The 18,470-nt window shown below is 39.0% G+C and overlaps 2 protein-coding genes across 3 annotated transcripts; both read right to left on the bottom strand.

Annotated features, from left to right (window-relative positions):
* Positions 1-1,775: 1,775 nt before the first annotated feature.
* Positions 1,776-7,034, bottom strand: cox7a2b (cytochrome c oxidase subunit 7A2b). Its single transcript, XM_071910617.2, has 4 exons — positions 6,919-7,034; positions 6,507-6,596; positions 3,076-3,160; positions 1,776-2,029 (listed from the first exon to the last, which is right to left on the bottom strand). Exons 1-4 carry the CDS (start codon positions 6,934-6,936, stop codon positions 1,971-1,973), a joined length of 252 nt encoding a protein of 83 aa, XP_071766718.2. The 5' UTR covers positions 6,937-7,034; the 3' UTR covers positions 1,776-1,970.
* Positions 7,035-7,936: 902 nt separating this feature from the next.
* On the bottom strand, positions 7,937-15,138 carry LOC139920574 (cell cycle control protein 50A-like). 2 transcript variants are annotated; one of them, XR_013507449.1, is made up of 8 exons: positions 14,670-15,138; positions 13,741-13,860; positions 13,524-13,631; positions 13,034-13,121; positions 12,799-12,942; positions 11,828-12,034; positions 8,858-9,927; positions 7,937-8,816 (listed from the first exon to the last, which is right to left on the bottom strand). XR_013507449.1 is itself a non-coding variant. In XM_071910610.2 (7 exons), exons 1-7 carry the CDS (start codon positions 14,910-14,912, stop codon positions 9,734-9,736), a joined length of 1,104 nt encoding a protein of 367 aa, XP_071766711.1. In that variant the 5' UTR covers positions 14,913-15,138; the 3' UTR covers positions 7,937-9,733. The 2 variants fall into 2 exon arrangements, 1 of the variants encoding a protein (XP_071766711.1); XM_071910610.2 differs by having other exon boundaries at positions 7,937-9,927.
* Positions 15,139-18,470: the final 3,332 nt, after the last annotated feature.

Below are 18,470 nucleotides of genomic sequence, written 5' to 3'. Positions count from 1 at the left end.
CTGCTATTATTTTCGATGACGGGCTTTGCTTTCACAAAACTATATAAGGAAGCAGGATTTAATCTCAAAGTTCAGCTCATACAAATTAAAAACTGGATGAGTCCAGAAGTGGAGACTCGAGTCACATGACTTGGACTTGAGTCACAGTTTTAATAGCTTGAGACTTGACTTGATGCATGAAGAGAAGACTTGAGACTTGACTTGACTTGGGTTCTGGTGACTTGGGACTTGACTCTGACTTGTACTTTGATGACTTGAAAAGGTTTCTAAAGTCTTGACTTGAGATCTTGTGTTTGTGTAAATGACTTAGATTGAAAGTGATGAGATTTGTTCCAGCGGACGACTGAATTTAAATTCTGTTTTCTGAATTTGTATGGAATGATTGAATTTATTGAAGTTGAAACTGATTATAGAAATCAAACTCATGATGCTCTTACCAAGTTTTTATCCTATTAAAACCATATTGCATTGAAAAGTCCTAGATATTTAGTTTTCTTTAAGATATTAAATTGATACTGGACTCTTGATTTGTTCTGACTTGACTTGCTGTTCTACATTTAGACTTGAGACTTGACATTAATGACATGGACTTGACTTGGACTTGACTTGGTAATCTACATTTAGACTTGAGACTGACTTGGGACTTGAGCAAAGTTGACAGCTCTGGATGAGTCACAATTTTACTGCCCCAGTTCCATTTATTCCTCCAAAAGCTGCAGGAGTTTAGGAGTTATAAAGGAGTTTTTAAAGCTAGAAATGTTGGAAAAAAAACATTTTCCTCTGTCTGTCAGCAGTAACATGATTTGTTCCCTGCATCATATTAACAACTATTCATTAACTGATGATGATAAACGTCTGTCGTCTTGCTTATGCGTTATCTATATTAGCATCTATAACTTTTTTGTGTGGGTTTATAATTACATAACAACAAAATTGCTGTTTGCATGTTGTTTTGTATTGTCTCTTGAAAATATGTTAGAATTATTCAGTAAAACATAAAAAAAAGATAAAAAACAAAGTTAAAACTTTCATGATTAGGACATTGCATAAGTTTATATACAGCCAAGAGAATACATAATGTTGTCCTGTTTGATGGTATACTGTATATAGAGAAAAGGAATGGCATTCAGACTGCTGAAATCTACATATTAAATACTGTAACAGATTATTAGTAGCTAATTATTAATTATAGGAATCAAGAAGGACTTTAGTTTGGGGAGGTTTGAGGAAAAGAAGCTTTTGGAAAATAATTTGCTGAGGCACAAATTGTGTTTATTATTTTCAAATGACATTATAGAGCCGACTCAGTCTCTCATGTTTAAATGAACAGGAGAATTTGTCATTGTGTTTTTGCTCTTTTACTAGACAGGTATTTTGGAAAATATTTAGGCTTAACTGCTTCATACACAGCAAGTATAACAAAATGTGTAACAGAATATACTGTCAAGAACTGAACCAGAGGTCTATCAGTGGTAGATCTTCAATAACTGGCATCTATCCTTCTTGTACTGGGGAAAGAGTATGGATTACTAACATACTGTGTATCAATGAATATATGGTTCTTAGTTGTATTTATTTGGGGAAAAGTTTGCTTACTTAAATAAACAAACAAATAAATGTGTTGTAGATCATACCACAGTAATCCACTACATGTTTTTACCTCCTTCCACTAAACTTTGTCTCCATTCATCTGCATGGTGGAAATGTTTGTGTGAATTTGTTCCTGACTGTGTCTCTTGTAACAGTTGAACAACAAAACGACCCAGAAAACAGGATTTGGTCATGAGAGGCATTGTTTTTTTTATTGATCCTCATGTAAGCAGAGCACAAGAAATAAATATTGATCCCATGAACATGAAACAAAATCCCACCATGACAGGAAACACGTGACCCGGCACAGACCGATTCCTTTTTACAACAAACAGCAGCTGGCCGGTTTCAGAAGGGAAGTAAACAGCTGCAGCGTGGAGTCAGTTCTTCTTCTGGGGAAACGCTGCCTTCACCAGCTCGTACACCACATACCCAGCTCCTGCAGGGAAACACAGGGTTCAGATTAATGATGGAGACGAATGCTCCAGCAGGGCGTGTGTGTGTGTGTGTGTTGTGCAAATGATGCTCTTTGGCTATCAAAGTTTAGAACTAGATTTCAAAACGACGATACCAAAACACACATTATACGCATTGTGTCCCAACAGTATTTTTCCATACTTTTCCCAGACTTTCTGTCTAATTCCCAGACTTTTCAACAACTAGAAACGATCAAATTCTTTTTCCATACTTTTCCAGACCTGTATGAACCCTGAAATACGCATTCAGCTCAGTCCTGTAAAACCCCCAGGTAGCTGCTGTGTCATTTTGGTCAAATTGAAAAATCAACTTCCAACGCAAGTTGAAACTGGAACTGAATTTGATCGATGTAGAGACAGAGGAGTCATGGTAATAAGTAAGCCTCAGTTTCTTCTAAAACACATAGAAGCATGTGATAATGTTTTGATTATAACTGTATGGCAAGTAGAGCTGCAACGATTCATCGATTAATTGTCAACTATTAAATTAATCGCCAACTATTTTGATGATCGATTAATCGGTTTGAGTAATTTTTTAAGAGAAATAAGTCAAAATTCTCTGATTCCAGCTTCTTAAATGTGAATATTTTCTGGTTTCTTTACTCCTCTATGACAGTAAACTGAATATCTTTGGGTTGTGGACAAAACAAGACATTTGAGGACGTCATCTTGGGCTTTGGGAAACACTGATCGACATTTTTCACCATTTTCTGACATTTTATAGACCAAACAACTAATCGATTAATCGAGAAAATAATCGACAGATTAATCGACAATGAAAATAATCGTTAGTTGCAGCTCTAATGGCAAGAAAAAAAAATTGTGCACTGCAACCTACACTAGAACCATAACTGGATACCAAAACACAGCAGATGTGGAGCCAAAACTCAAATTTACCCCCAACAGAGGAATCACACTGTTACCCATTAGAATTAAACCCAAGCGTTAGGCTACTTGGCAGAATACCAAACTGTCTGTGGATGAGAGCCGGGGCTTGTGGGATACTGACCCAGGATGGTGAGGGCCATCGTTGTTCTGTACAGCAGAGCGTCGCTGGTGCCGCCTTTCAAGTGGACGGGCATCCCGTTGTCTTCCTGTATGAAATAAAATAAAATGAAATAAAAAGCTCAGGACTGTGACAGCGACAAACAGCATTTTAACACAGACACAATAACGGAAATTTAGATGCTGCTTCCATACTGTTGAAAGACTGAATTCAATATTTAGCTTCATAAACATTCAATATTTTGACCTAGGGCTGGAGCTAATGATTAAGGGGTGTCACGATTTCGGTTCTAAATCGAAAATCGATCGAAATGAGCGTTCGATTTCGACCTTCGAAATCACAAGCAGGTTCGCGATTCTCCCAGTATTTTTTTTCTCTCCACCCCTGCCTGCTTGCACGTGTCTGAAGAAAAAAAAAAAACATTTAAATGACGACACAGTGTAGCTGCTAGAGAGCGCCCGCTCTATATTTCACTATAGCGCCCAAGAGCGCCCGTCATTTTTAAATCGTTTAAAATGTACCAAAAACTGAAAATCAAGTTATCAGCTTTGTTTTATATACACTTCAAGTTGTCATCGATGAACCGGAACCGGAAGATACTGTATATCTGGTGACACTGAGACGTTTGATTTGCCCCGGGTTTAGTCGTCCTCCACCGGTAACGGTAGATCTTCGGTAGTCGGTAGTCGGTAGGAGGACCGGCCGGGTCGCCGCCACTTCTATCCATATAAGTTTGGCGACTTTTTCCATATTTGTTTGGCGACTATTATTGTCTGATGTTATTACTGTGGGCTGAAGCGCTGGAGGTTTTGTATGTATTTTGAAAGCTTATGTTAGCCAAGATAGGAAGGATCTGTTTTGTTGTCATACTGTGAATGTTGACACTTCAGTAAGGAGACGCCCTGAATCGCCTTGCCATGTATTTGGTACCAAATTAAAGGGAAAGTTGTGTTTTTTTAAATGGAAAAACTTTGAAAAAAATTTGACCATATGGCCTTAGTGTGGTACATTCCAAAAAAAAAAATATGGCAGTTATATCACACTTGATACCATCTTTTTAAAGAAGAATTTGAAAATGTAAATAACATTTGTCAGGGCATAAAACCAATGATCTGTTGATCTTTACAAATCAAGACTTGATAGTCTAACAATGGCATAGCCGTCAGTGCTGAAAAAAAAAACCTGTTTAAATCGAAAATCGAATCGAAACCTTAAAATCGAAAGTCAAATCGAATCGTGGATTTGTAGAATCGTGACACCCCTACTAATGATTATTGTCATTATGGATTAATCTATAGAATATTTTTTTCAATTATTTAGTGTATAAAATGTCAAAAATAATGACAAATGCCCATCACAAGTTCCCAGAGCCCAAAGTGATTCTTCAAATGTCTTCCTCAGTCTGCCCAGCAACCAAAAAAAAAATATGAAACGGAGAAAAGCAGCAAATCTTTTTTGAAAAAAGCATTTGTGAAGCTGTAACCAGCAAACGTTTGGTATTTTTACTTGATAAATGACTAAAATGATTAATCAATTATCAAAATTATAAATCAATTTTCTGTCGATTGACTACTTGCTTAATCAACTAATCGTTTCAGCACTACTTTGACCAAATTTCCTTTTCAAATGTGACTTCCAGAGGGAATATATGTGGGAAAAAACATTTGCTGCTCTTTCTACCATCCAAATCTTGTACGATGCATCTCTCAATCAAGAATTAATTTAGGAATCAGCCCTATAGCACTGAATTCCCCTACATCCATTTCCACATCCAGAAAGCATCCCAAAATGTTGGAGCCTGGCATTGTGAAGCAGCAGAGCGTTGTCAGCTGAAGACAAACAGCCCACCGGGTCTTGAACTGGATCCCAGTCGATCTAAAGTGGTTGTCAGACTGGTGCCAGGAGCCAAATATGGAACTATTCCTCTTCCAGAGCCGACAAGACGAACACCAAACCGACGTCAAACCCTCTGTGGAGAAGTTTCTACAACGCTGAACAAGTCAGGAACTCAGGAAAGCATCACAGTGATCTTTAAGACAACTTTGCACAGTTTTATTCAAGTTCTTGATATATTTATTTTGTTATTTGTTCCCATTGCAGAGTGGAATATTTCTGAAGTGAATTAGTTTAATGATGATATAGAAGTTATGGTGCTTTTGGTTAAAATAAAGCACAATGGTTGTTCTGTGACACTGCTTGTTGTTTTTTTTCTGGTTTGTTGTGGTATCGAAATAGCATCAAATTTTTAGATATTAAATATTGGTACGGTAACCAACCATCCACAGGTTCTTCTTCATAACTAAAATATAATGTAGCTGGTTGAATGAAAGCAGCAGGTGGAATTTGGAACCCATGATCAAGTTTCCTTCCCGACATCCATTCACACGATCAGTTATTACAAAAAACAAAGCATTTACCACTGATGAAGGTATCAAGCTCTTTTCAATCAATATCCTAATGGAATAGTTCAGTGTTAATTCACTCTGGGTCAAACACACATCATGCAGCATTAGTAATCCACCTGGTTAGAGAGGCTGTCACATGTCGGCTACTTATCTTGGAAGCTAAAGTGACAGTAAGTGAACTTCAGGGCTTCATGTGAGGAACCAGCGCTAAAGAAACGGAAAGGTGGAACCATTCAGCATGTGTTGCCATCATATAACACAGGGATTTACATGTTAGGGATCCTCAAATAGCAGAGGTGTGACCAAGTCAACTTCACTCGAGTCCCAAGTCAAGTCCAAGTCATTAATGTCAAGTCTCAAGTCTAAATGTAGAACAGCAAGTCAAGTCAGAACAAATCAAGAGTCCAGTATCAATTTAATATCTTAAAAGAAACTTAAATATCTAGGACTTTTCAATGCAATATGGTTTTAATAGGATAAAAACTTGGTAAGAGCATCATGAGTTTGATTTCTATAATCAGTTTCAACTTCAATAAATTCAATCATTCCATACAAATTCAGAAAACAGAATTTAAATTCAGTCGTCCGCTGGAACAAATCTCATCACTTTCAATCTAAGTCATTTACACAAACACAAGATCTCAAGTCAAGACTTTAGAAACCTTTTCAAGTCATCAAAGTACAAGTCAGAGTCAAGTCCCAAGTCACCAGAACCCAAGTCAAGTCTCAAATCTTCTCTTCATGCATCAAGTCAAGTCTCAAGCAATTAAAACTGTGACTTGAGTCCCCACCTCTTACATTATCTAACTGGGATCATTTCAAGTGAATCCAATTATAATGAAATTAAACTTGTCCTCATTTTGCTGGGGGAAATAAAGGTCAGGTCACACTTTTGAGAACCACTGATATATGTAGGTCAGGATTAGTTCCTCAGTTATACAAGGGGATATGTTACATGGCATAATGGCACTGTGTGGGTCAAGTGGGACTATCTGGTTTTCTACCTGAGCTGGTTAGTACTGTTTTTACCTGAAACGCCTTCTGCTTCTGCGGGACTTTGTTTTCAACTTGGCGGCGCGCGGTGCTGACGAAGGTCCGCCGCGACACCTGCTGGAGCGCCTGGAGAACGGCAGAGAAAACGGAAAAAGGAAAAGTCACGACACATACGGAGAGGAAGACAACGTATGAACCTGTCTGACTAAATTAAACGCAAGTTAGCTGTCTCGAAGCGTTAAAATCGCAGTCAAAAGCCAAGTAGGAAATCAAGCTAATGCTACTAAAACAGCGATCTGTCAAGCGACGTCCCGGCTTGACCCCTAACGGTCCGTCACCCGGGACTCGGTTTTCATTTCTGTAGCTGAATTCAAAACGGCATTCTGCTCAACTGGTTAAACACGAATGTAAAAGGTTGAAGGAAACGTAAAGTAGTAGTTTGTCTTACCTGTATGTGTCTGTACATCCTCGCTGTCCGTGTAAGTCGCCTCTACACAAGGACACCGGAAAACTTCACTTCCGCGTTCGTCTTCTTCTTCTTCACGTCGATTTACAGCAGAGCAGCTTCATCGTGACGCTTTGCTGCCCCCTACAGGATAACCGCATAAATATATCTCACTATCTTAGGGGTTTCTTCAATATTTTCATGTCATGACCTGCAAATAGACCCACATTAAGCCACTATTTTATCCATATATCTTTCTTTTTTTTTTTAAATATCTTTTATATCTTGTTGTCTTTTTAAATGGGATTTTAATGCACTTTGTTTTTTGTATCTTTTATTACCTATATCTTTATTTTTTCTTTTATGTAAAGCACTTTGAATTGCCAATGTGTATGAAATGTGCTATATAAATATACTTGCCTTGCCATATTTTATCCTATATGAGAGCATTTTTGTTGTTGATTTAGTATTGAACTGTCCAGCTGTCTACACTGTATGTGCACAATTACTTGGGCAGTAAAACTGATATTCACTGCACAATCCAGTGGCTGTAGATTGAAAACATTCCTTTTCTCTGTGGCATTTTCCTAAGTAGCAGGTGTTGTTTTTATTGTTTATTTCAATTTTTTTTTAATTATTATCATTACCCATTTTATCTTTCTTTTTAATGCCATTTTATCCTTACCTATTTTATCTTTGTTTTTCCTTTTTTAATGTCATTTTACGAGACAAATTATGTATTTTTGTGTTTTATGTGACGCACATTGAATTTGCCTTGTGCATGAAATGTGGTATATAAATAAAGTTTCCCTTTGGTTGATACATACAGCGACTTTCATTCAGATATTCCATATTCACAGCCTGTTTAGTTGTGCCAAAGCAGCTAACCATGGCACACAATTTTTTTTTCTCCTCTATGCTGCTACACACAGTGGATCAATGTAGAAATACGCCTCATATCATCAGCAGCAGCATATTTCCAAGCACAAAGAGAAACAAGTAGAAGTAGACAGAGCAATCTTTTTTTAATGTTCAAGTGACAAATGTTCTCTTTAAAGCAACAATACAGGTGGAGTATCAAAAGAAATGTCAAATCTAGTGCAAATTTAATTTGCCAATTAGTAACAAATCAACTTGAGTGATTGTATTAAAAGAAAATGAATAAAACAACTTTCAACATGCAACATGTATGTAACAAAATGCTGAGCTCTTTAACAGCTAAAAATGGCAAATGTAGGTGTCGGCTTCATTAGAGACGCACAAGACAAAAAACAGAGAAGGCAGAAAGTTAACATCAGGTAGAAGTTAGAGAAAGCTGCTTGTGAACTTTAGATTAACTCTGCAGTGGAAACGGACCAGCAAAAATGTTAAGTGACAAAAAATAGAAACATTATATATATATATTGCACTATTGATCCATTATCATATGGATGAATAGATTTTAATAACATGCTGTATTCATCATCTATGTAAACTATAATGAATAAAGCAGCAACGCTACATGAATGTTTTCTTCTGGATTAGAAAGACACACTCGACTTAAAAATTGCATATATTTTCAAGTTACTCCAAGCAAGACGACAGCCTTTAAAAACCACTTTATACCCGAACACCTTGAGGTCTTGTGTGCAAATACTGGCTGCAGAGCGCATGTAACAGCTAAAAATGTCCTGTATTAAAACTACTAAATAAATACAATACAAAAAAACAACATGTTATTACAGCTCCCAAACTCTCATTTTTGTTCCCAGAAACACGGAACATGCTCAGCACATTTTACAGTGCTACGACTCAGTAACAGCTTTAAAATATATCGATTTTTTTATTTTTTTTTAAAGCAGGCCAATGTTGCGTACAAAGCGAGGCACAAGGATGAGCTGCTCTAGTAGCTTTGCTGATCACTTCCACATCTCTGCTGACCAGCACGGACTCACGGCTGAACCAGTTCACTTTCCAGTTCAGCTCGACTGCAGCCGGCTGCCAAATGTACAAAAGTACCCGGAAAGTTCTGGAAAGTTCCCCAAATTTCCCCCACTTCAAAATGCAAGACTTCCAAGTTCTTGACTGGATTTGAAGATTTTGGTTGGTGTTCAGTTTGGCTGGACAATTATTCTTAAAACACAGTATCACAGTATGCGAAATGCCAGTGAGATTTACAACATAAAACGCCACAAATTAGTTTTTGTCCAATTCCCAAACTTTTCCAGATCTGGAACTTATTTAATTCAATTTCCAATACTTTGCCAGGCTTTGCAGGTCCGCATAGGAAACCTGTCAGTCAGTTTCTGACACTAAAGCCACCTGATCATGTGACTCATCAGTCTGATATCCAGCTACATGGATGATGATGTGCCCAGGAAGGGGAATTATGGCAAATGTTGACTGTGGCTGGTAACTTTACCGGCCACTTTGGCAAGTAAGCAGCCATCGTCTAGAGATTATTCTACATTCTTAAACTCAAATTTAACTGGTAAAAATATACTGAACAAAAATACAAAACGCAACATGCAACAATTTTAAAGATTTGACATGGTTACAGTTCATACAAGAAAATCATTCAATTGAAAGAAATTTTGGGCAAAAAGGAGACAAGCAACAGGGATGTAAACAAAGTCGAGCACAAGATTTAAGAGAAATAAATCCTTTCGTGGAAAAACTACAGGATATTTTATTTTAACTCGTGAAACATGGGACTAAAACTTTACATGCTGCATTTCTATTTTTGTTCAGTAGAAGCGGCGGTTGAATTTTTGAAATCTATCAGCCGCTGCAGGCCGGTTGGATGAAAGTTTTCTGAGCTGGGAGCGCGGCCCGCGTCTCAGTTGGGGATGTCGGCGCTGTTGTTGCGGTTGCCGTATTTGTGGTGGATGATCAGCAGGACGATGCCCAGGAAGAAGCAGACGGAGCCCACGGTGATGTAGGCGATGCCCAGGAACGGGTTCTTGCCTCCCATCCAGGAGATGGTGCTCAGGATCAGCCGCTTCCGGCCCTCGAAGCTGCGAACGGGGTAATCTGGGTTCAGGTTCATCAAGGACGGAAACACCTGGCGGCTTCGGCTTCAGTGGAAATTATCTCCTCAAACACAGAAAACCAGAATCACGCAGTAATAGGTAGGATATATGGCAGAGCTGCGACATGAGTGGCTGTTGATGTTGCCAAAGGTTTAGCTGCGGCCAACTTTTCTGCACCAACAAACGAGGAAACGTCAACATCGGCCAACTTTTCTCTGGTGACCGGCTTCTAAAGCTCTCAGTGTAAATTTACAGTTAACCTGATACTGCTAATACTGTGTTATTCATAATGATTAAGCCTTATTATTATTATCCAAATTATGATTACGGAGAATGTAACTGTGTTAAGGTTTGGAACAAACTCCCATTACAAATAAGACAAGCAACTTCTGTTGATAGTTTTAAGAAACAGCTCAAAACCCATTTTTATGATCTTGCTTTTAATTAATTCCACCTTTTTATTTTAACACCATTGTTATTAATTCATATTTCTTTTATATTTCTTATACTTGTTTTATGCTTTTTATATCTAGGATTGTTCTTTATTATTTTTAATTTAATTTATTATTATCTTATTCTTTGATATACTTGTTTTATATTTTTTATATTTCTTATACTTGTTTTAAGCTTTTTATATATCTTAGGATTGTTTTTTATCATTATCAATTTATTTTATTACTATCTTTTTTTTTTTTTAATCTTATCTTAATACCTGTGTTATTGATTTTTATTGTTTCTCCTGTAAAGCACTTTGAGCTGCATTTTATGATATGAAAGGTGCTATATAAATAAAGTTTATTATTATTATTATTAAGGTTTTGCAAACATTAGGATCACAAGAATGGCTAAATATCCTCCAGACCGTTCCAGTAAGACTTCTTAGCTACTGTATGTTCAGACTGGCAGCTCAAATCAGAGTTTTTCCTCACATCCAATACAAGTTGGATAAAAGTCTTAACAGCAAAAAAACATATAGTCAATAGTCTCCGAGTCAATAGACTGGCTCTTGGACTTATTTCACCCCTGTCAGCAGCTTTATAACCCCATAATTGCAATACTGATTCTGGTAACAATTTTGTGCAATAATTCAACTGTGCAATAATTATTTACTTATTTACACTGTTGTATATATTATGATATGATGCACATATTTGTACATATTCTTATTTCTCTTATTTCTATATTATTATTGTTATATATTGTAGTATAATGCACATATTTTACATATTTCTTATTTCTATTTCTCTTATAATTTCTCTATGCTTATATATATTTCTCTTCTAGAATGTGAGCAACTGCAATGTAACCCAATTTCCCCTCGGGGATCAATAAAGTATTTCTGATTCTGATATAGAATGCAATCTTTTCAGTTTGAAATACAATTTAAAATCGGATTTCTACAGATATCTCAGTCTGACGCTCTGGACACACAGGACGGTTTTCAAACTGTCCTTTACGTCGCTCGCCATGTGACGCGTGACACTGGCGTCACATCCGGAGCGCCAGAAACCAAAACAGAGAAAGAAAACAGCAGCTGACGATGTTCTGCTGCGACAGAGGAGTTCTGCAGCACGACTGAACAGTCCTGTAGCGTGAAGGCAAAGACGATGCATCTCCATTCTGCATTTGCATCTTTTTGTTTTGGTTTTGTATTAGAAAGACGTGCCATCGGTTACCGTACGTACACACGCCTACATCGTTACCACGGCAACCAATGCAGATGGCTTAACGGTGCCTGAACACACAAATCCGACCTGATCGCTTGCGTTTTGAGTTGAGCAGGCCAGATTTTTCTTCTGTTTTCTATGCTGCCGTTTTCAAACTGCATTTCCCTTGGGACAGTAAACAGTACGGTTCAGTATGATTCAGCATCATATTGTAAGCTCCACATAAAAGGATACTGTAGACGACCTCCAGGCTGTAGTTTCCTCGGGGCAGAGTTGGGACCATGTTGTTGTTCTTCTGGATGATGCGGTACAGCTTGCGGAAGGTCGGCAGCGCCGCCGTTCTCATCCAGACGATGAAATCCTCGTTGGTGAAGCCGTTATTCTGAGAGTCGGTGTCCAGCTCGTACACCGTCTTACGCCAGTTGATCGGCTTGGTTGTGCCTGGATTAAGAGGGAAAAACAGGAAAAACAACACAGCTGAAGCCAAAGTGACGTCACTGGTCTGCAGTTTCCATGATCTCACTGCATGAATGATCAATATTGAATCCTGAATATATATTTGAATATTGAAATTTAATGCTGAATGTATACTTCTAGATTGAAATGTATAGTCTGTTTTCTATTGTGTGTTTTGCACTAACACCTTGCACTGTATGTTGTCCCCGTACCTTGTGTGTCAGTATGTACAACGGTTCGACTGATATGGATTTTTGAAGGCCAATACTGGTACTTTGTGCCGATATTCAATGTATTTCAATATATTTTGGCCATTTTCAGGCCAAAAAAATCCCCAAAAACATACTAGAATTCAGTGTTTCCCTCAGACTTTTCTTCTTGCCAGGGTGGAAAGCATTTAGAGCATCATGGGACACTAAAACTCTCCACTAAAACACAGGATAATGAAATTCCTAGGTGGGTTAGCAGCTCCTTCAGGCAGGTGAGGCAGGTTTCATTGCAGGTTTTATAGACTGAAACCCTGAACGCTGAAACTGGTTGAGTAAAGTCACATTCTCACCTCCATCATATCAGTGGGGAACAAACTCGACGAGCCGACATCCGACTTTTATGAAAAGGCCAATATGGGGCCAATAAACCCAGTATGTACTATGCAACTTGTCGATACGTTTCTGCACCAATGCCACCAAGACATATTCTGGTTTATTTGTTGTTCTCGGTCAGTGAGCTGATTCTGCTGATCCGATTACCTTGGAAAACCGCTGTGAGGTTTGGGTTTCCTCCTGGGTTCCTGAACTTCACATGCTTGTCCGTCCACCAGGCGATGCCCGTCTTCATCAGAGGAATCTGGATCTTCGTGCCGTTGGGGTCGATGTAGAACAGATCCAACGTGTCTGCCGGAGGGGAAGATGGCGCTGATTAGAGATTGCTTTTCAATCAATTGACTAACGTCGGTCTAGTCTACAGAGCAGGAAACTGTCTCACCGTTAAACATGCTGTTGGCGATGGCCCCACATGGCGCAATTGGCTTGTTTTCATTGCGTGCGTATGGCTCACACTCCTTGCTGGGGTTCTGTGAATCATCAGGGTTAGAGACAGACTAGAGAGGCAGAAGCATGCAAGACACGCACATCGTTTCAACTCAAATCGACCGCATTGCATTCCACTATCACTTAAAGCTGCACCAGGCAAGATGTTATGTGAAAAAATGTCTCTCTGGTTTCCTTTGGTATACGGCATCACAGACCGGCCGGGTTGGGAAACATGAGCGTGCTGTGTGACGTTTACTGACGTCATCTTCCAGGATTTAGTAGTGAAGTTTTAATTTCTCAGCCAGTTACCTCTCATTCCCATTTGGAGCCGCCAACATGCAAAGTTGCCTCGTGCAGCTTTAACAGTGTGATACTGCAATATCACTGAGACTCTGTGCTCTCAATCTTCTATTACAGAGAACTCCTGTTCCAGTAACACATACCATAAGGGAATCAATGTCTCCATTCAGCTGGCTGTCATCTCTCGACTTGACGTAGCGACGGTGATTTTGGTAGAAGTTGGAGAGGCCATAATACATGAAGACATTGCTCTGTTGATTGAGATGAGAGAGTATCAAAACAAATCAGTCAAATCCAGTTGTATGAATATGTATGTCAGGTATTCTCAGGTGTTATATGTGTAAACAACATGTTTATTACTTCAAACGGCTGCTCCAGGTAGAAGGGTAATGTGCAGGTACAAGGCCTTGTGCTGTTCCAGCTGAAGTTCTGGGAGCAGTTGAAGCAGGGACTGGACATGTCAACCCCTGTGTAGTCAATCTGTAACAAGGTCAGATAGTTCCAGACATGACTGGCTGTCCAACACAATGAGGCACTGTAATGTGCTCACACAACCAAGTGAAAGAGTCAAGAGATACACTAAGCAATTTTGGAGGCAACACTGCCAGCAACAAGCAATGGGGCTCAGAACTCAGTGAAAAATCTCTTATGTTTCCTGGCAACAATACATTCCTATGCGATAAAGCCCCATATGCTGCGTTCTCCCTTGTAGAGATCCATCCCACCAAACTCTATTCAAAAATCGGTCCGTTTAATGTTTCCTTGTTCATCGGTAAATGTACGTACGTGGTAGAACATGACTTAAGATATTTTACGAACCAATACGGTCTTCTGAAAGATTCGGCATATATCTGATCCACCAAGCAGCTCTTATTTAAATTAAATTTAAACTTTCAGTGTTGGTTCACGCCGTTCGCTAACGCCAGCAACGCTGTATTTTGGTGGAAGAAGATTGTGGGCGACCCTATTCTAAAAGTTTAAATGTTATTGATGAAAGAGCTGGTGGATTATATATATGCCGAATTAACAAGTTGGCCGTAATGATTAAGAAAAGGTCTTAAGTCATGTTTTACGAGATGTGTATGTTTGTCGATAAGCAAAGTCACTTTAAATTGCAGGATTTGGGGATGGAGTTTGGCGTGACGGTCTGCCCACAGAAGCCAGATCCTTGGGGACTCTTTCCCCATCATAGTTATTCAAGTTACCTTATGTATAAATGGCATTACAATAACTGTATGGTTAATATGGGGTTTATACTGTTCATATCCTGTCACGCCATATAACGTTACCTCAAACTCCTTGATGTTGTTTGACGTTACATACAGGCCGATGCCGATGGGGATGAAGATGAGTCCGATGACGAAAAAGGCAGGGAGGACGGTGCCCGCCGTGAGGATGGGCTGCCACGCAGGGAGTCTCTGCTGTTTGAAGGCAGTGTTGTCGGGCTTCTTATTCTTCAGGGTCCCGCCGCCAGGCCCGGAGACGGTGATATGTCCATCTTCCTCTTTAGCGTTGTAACTAGACGCCATCATGATTGCAGGTAATTAGTTGTAGCTAACACCGTTAGCTCCTTGCTGTCACTAACTTGTAACACTCACACTAAATGTAACGCCTCACTGGTTCCTTAACAGATGACTGTTTGAAGAAACGTAGACGACCAAACTAAGTTGCTAACGTACTGTCACTTGTTTTAGTTATTTACTCAGTCCAGTAACTTTAAGCTCCAAACAGATGCTAGCTAGCTGGATAGCTAGCTGGCCAGCTAGCAACAGCTGCTTGTGCAGGAAGTTTACAAACTAGATTAACGCGTTGCGCGGTGACGTCACTGATTTAATTAGAAGGGTGGTGGTTACTGCTGCCTTCCAGTATGAAATATTAATATTATGAGTGGAGTCCAGATGAATGACCCAACACAGTGGTAAATATGACTGGGAAAGTGATAATTTATGATCTATGACATCGTGACCCAAGAGTCTGCAGGCTTTCATTCCAACCAAACTGATTTCATGGATATTTCTTCCTCCCTGGTTGAAGATGTGCTAATCAATTAAATCAGATAGTGTTTGGCTGGGATAAAAATCTGCATACTCTCGGGCATGGTGGAGAGCCATTATTATATCTGAGTACCAAGATGTGACATTTAGAGGGTGGAGCGCATGGAAGCCGTGACAACAATTAATGTTAAAAGTGATGAATTTTATTATAAGAAGTTATTGTTTGGTATTCTATGTAAATAATTAGTATTGTTATACGTTTCTGTTTTCAATCTTTATTCAAACTTCAGCTGTCACTAGTCTTCATTCTGCCATTACAGCTACTTTAAAACAACAGCCTCTAATAAAGGACTTTACTCACAGTGTGTGTACAACTTCTGGATCAGAATTGGGAGCTTATGTGAAGCACTTGAAGGCAGCACACAAGCAGACAGATTATAAGGGGAAATCAACAGAAGGTATTTGCAACAATTAATATTATACTGACACAAAATCATTGGAATTTAAATGGATTGAAGTTAAATCAATGATTGTTAAAAACTGCTAAAGTAGCCTTTCATCTCTGTGTGATCCAAGTTTATTTGTCATAAGATATCAGGCAGGGCCACTGTTTGACAGTTCAGATTACATGGTCATCGATTATTTATGCATTACTTACATAATGAATAAGAAGTGATTCATTATGATTGTCTGGAAAGTTGCTGACATGATCATACGAGTGTCAAAATAAGCTTGACCTGCATGCAAAGTCTATTTCATCACAGACCTACAGCAGTGTGAATCATGTGGATCTAAACCACATGTTACAGGAAAAAAAACACACATGTGCTTAGTAGTGAGCTCTTTGGAAAAACACCAAACTGTGTTACATCATACTCACACACTGTCACAGCCAAATTCATACTTCTCTTTGTGTATATACCAGTTTTGAGTAACACAAGTAATATGCAAATCATCCATTCTTCAAATACATTTTAAACTGATGTCATTGTTTTGCCATTGCATCTTCATCACCCACACGACTTTCAGTAACTTAACTGACACTTTCAAATAGGGCTGGGCGATATATCGTATAATATGGATATCGTGATATGAGACTAGATACTGTCTGAGATTTTGGTTATCGTAATATTGTGAAATAACTTAAATGTCACTTCTTCCTGGTCTTAAAGGCTGTGTTACAGTAAAGTGACACAAATTTAAAGTGAGTAAAATGAACAATGATTGGCTTTACCTGCTCATCATATCCACATTACTTATTACTGATTACTAATGATCATTACTAATTTTCCAAATTTTCTTGCGTGTAAATATCTTATGAAAGCACAAACAGTCATCCCCAAAATATCATCACATTATCGATATCGAGGTGTTCGGTCTAATATTTGATTTTGTCAATATCGCCCGGCCCTACTTTCAAAACAATGCTCTCAATCCAGCCTGAACCACATTTCCAAAAGCAATATTTCCACTGTAGGGCAAAGTGGAGCTTCTCATGTCTAGGACCAAAATTAGATAATTATAACACAAGATCAAAGGCACAATTTGAATACTTCCATAACATAATGAGGTATCCACTATTCAAAAAAATCTTATCTTTAAACTCAAAATGAAGCAAACTGTTTAAAGAATGGTTAAGTATTTTCTTTTCAAAATGATTTTACTTTTACAGACTGGATCCTCTATTTTGGAGATGGTGAATGCTAAATTTCAGGTAGTGACTGTATTACAAAGATGTTTCCATACACAGCATTCTGCAAGAAAACTCCTCATTCATTCATTTGCACAGCCGAGCTTGCAGGCTGTTATCTCTTGCCAACAGCATGTAAAGGGAGCCACATTATTGCTGTATAGGGGGCAACAGAGTCCCAGAACTGATGAGTAAGTGTTTGTTAGCCCTGTTTGTCCTGTAGCGCTAACCAGGCTAATGAGAAACTGCAGGACAGCCGCTGAGGAAAGACTCCCATCAGACACTTGGAGATGTTTCTCACAGCAGGAGGGATCTGCGTGCTGAGCTGGCGTTCGTTAATGGACCTCCAGCTGCAGATTTTAACAGACGGGTGGCGAGGGAGGAGGGAGGAGGGAGGAGGGAGGAGGGAGGCCCGCGTTACAGTTTCATCTCGGCTCGACAATCACACAGTGCATAACGTTTCCTGCCGGGAAAGAAACCATTAAACAGGCAGTGAGCGCTTATTTCTGTCAGCTGCAGCTCCAAATGGCAGTGAGAGCAAGAGGTAACTGATGTGAAAAATTTGGACTTCAATACCCAGAAATCCTGTTAGGTGAGGTCAGTAAACCGGTCTGTGATGCTTTATACCAAAGGAAACCAGAGAGGCGAGAGAGGAAAAGATCTAACGTTGGTGAGTCCAGCTTTCTCTGGACGGAGCGCTGGTATTTCACTCTTAAGAATTTAAATTTGTCACTTCCTATAGGTGGAGAAGTGACCGCACCCGACACCAAGAGTTCATTTGGGCAAATAGAGCAAATCCACAGCATCTCAAGTTAGTGTGGATGGGACGCTCTTCTCTGTTGCAGCCCCAATTTGTGATTCAGGGTGATACGACAGGTGTGATTTTACATAAAAATTTTGTCTAGTGCAGCTTTAGTTGATATTGTCATTGACTGTCCTTGAAGTCTACACAGCAGAATTGTCAGTGTTAATTTAGAGTGAAAAATTATGCCAGGGTCTATATCACCACCCAACAGAATTAATTTAAAATTTAAGATAGTTTTGACCAGCCGTCCCAGAGCCAGATCAGCTCTATGAGTGGCCAAACAACTCTCAAATTAACTCTTATCAGCTCAGTATAACTGTACTGAGATATCAACACTTATTAACACTGGAAAATTTGCTGTGATATGTCAGGAATAACTGACAGCAGCCAGCAGCTAAGTGGTTGTTAAAGGAGTCGTCTGAAAACAACATAATGCTGCTGGATAGAAAACAGTTTCTCAGGAATGAAGAAAAGACTGCTGCTTATATTCAGCGACCCTAAGGCATTTTTGAAATCATACAATGTGGTTTTTAACAGGTTTCAAGGGTCGAAGAGTCATGACAATCAATCAATGCTGTCAGGCAAGAAAAGGAAAAAACGG

This window comes from Centroberyx gerrardi, chromosome 18 (genome assembly GCF_048128805.1).
Source record: "Centroberyx gerrardi isolate f3 chromosome 18, fCenGer3.hap1.cur.20231027, whole genome shotgun sequence".
Lineage (NCBI taxonomy): Eukaryota > Metazoa > Chordata > Actinopteri > Beryciformes > Berycidae > Centroberyx > Centroberyx gerrardi.
This window is presented reverse-complemented; position numbering and strand designations above follow the sequence as displayed.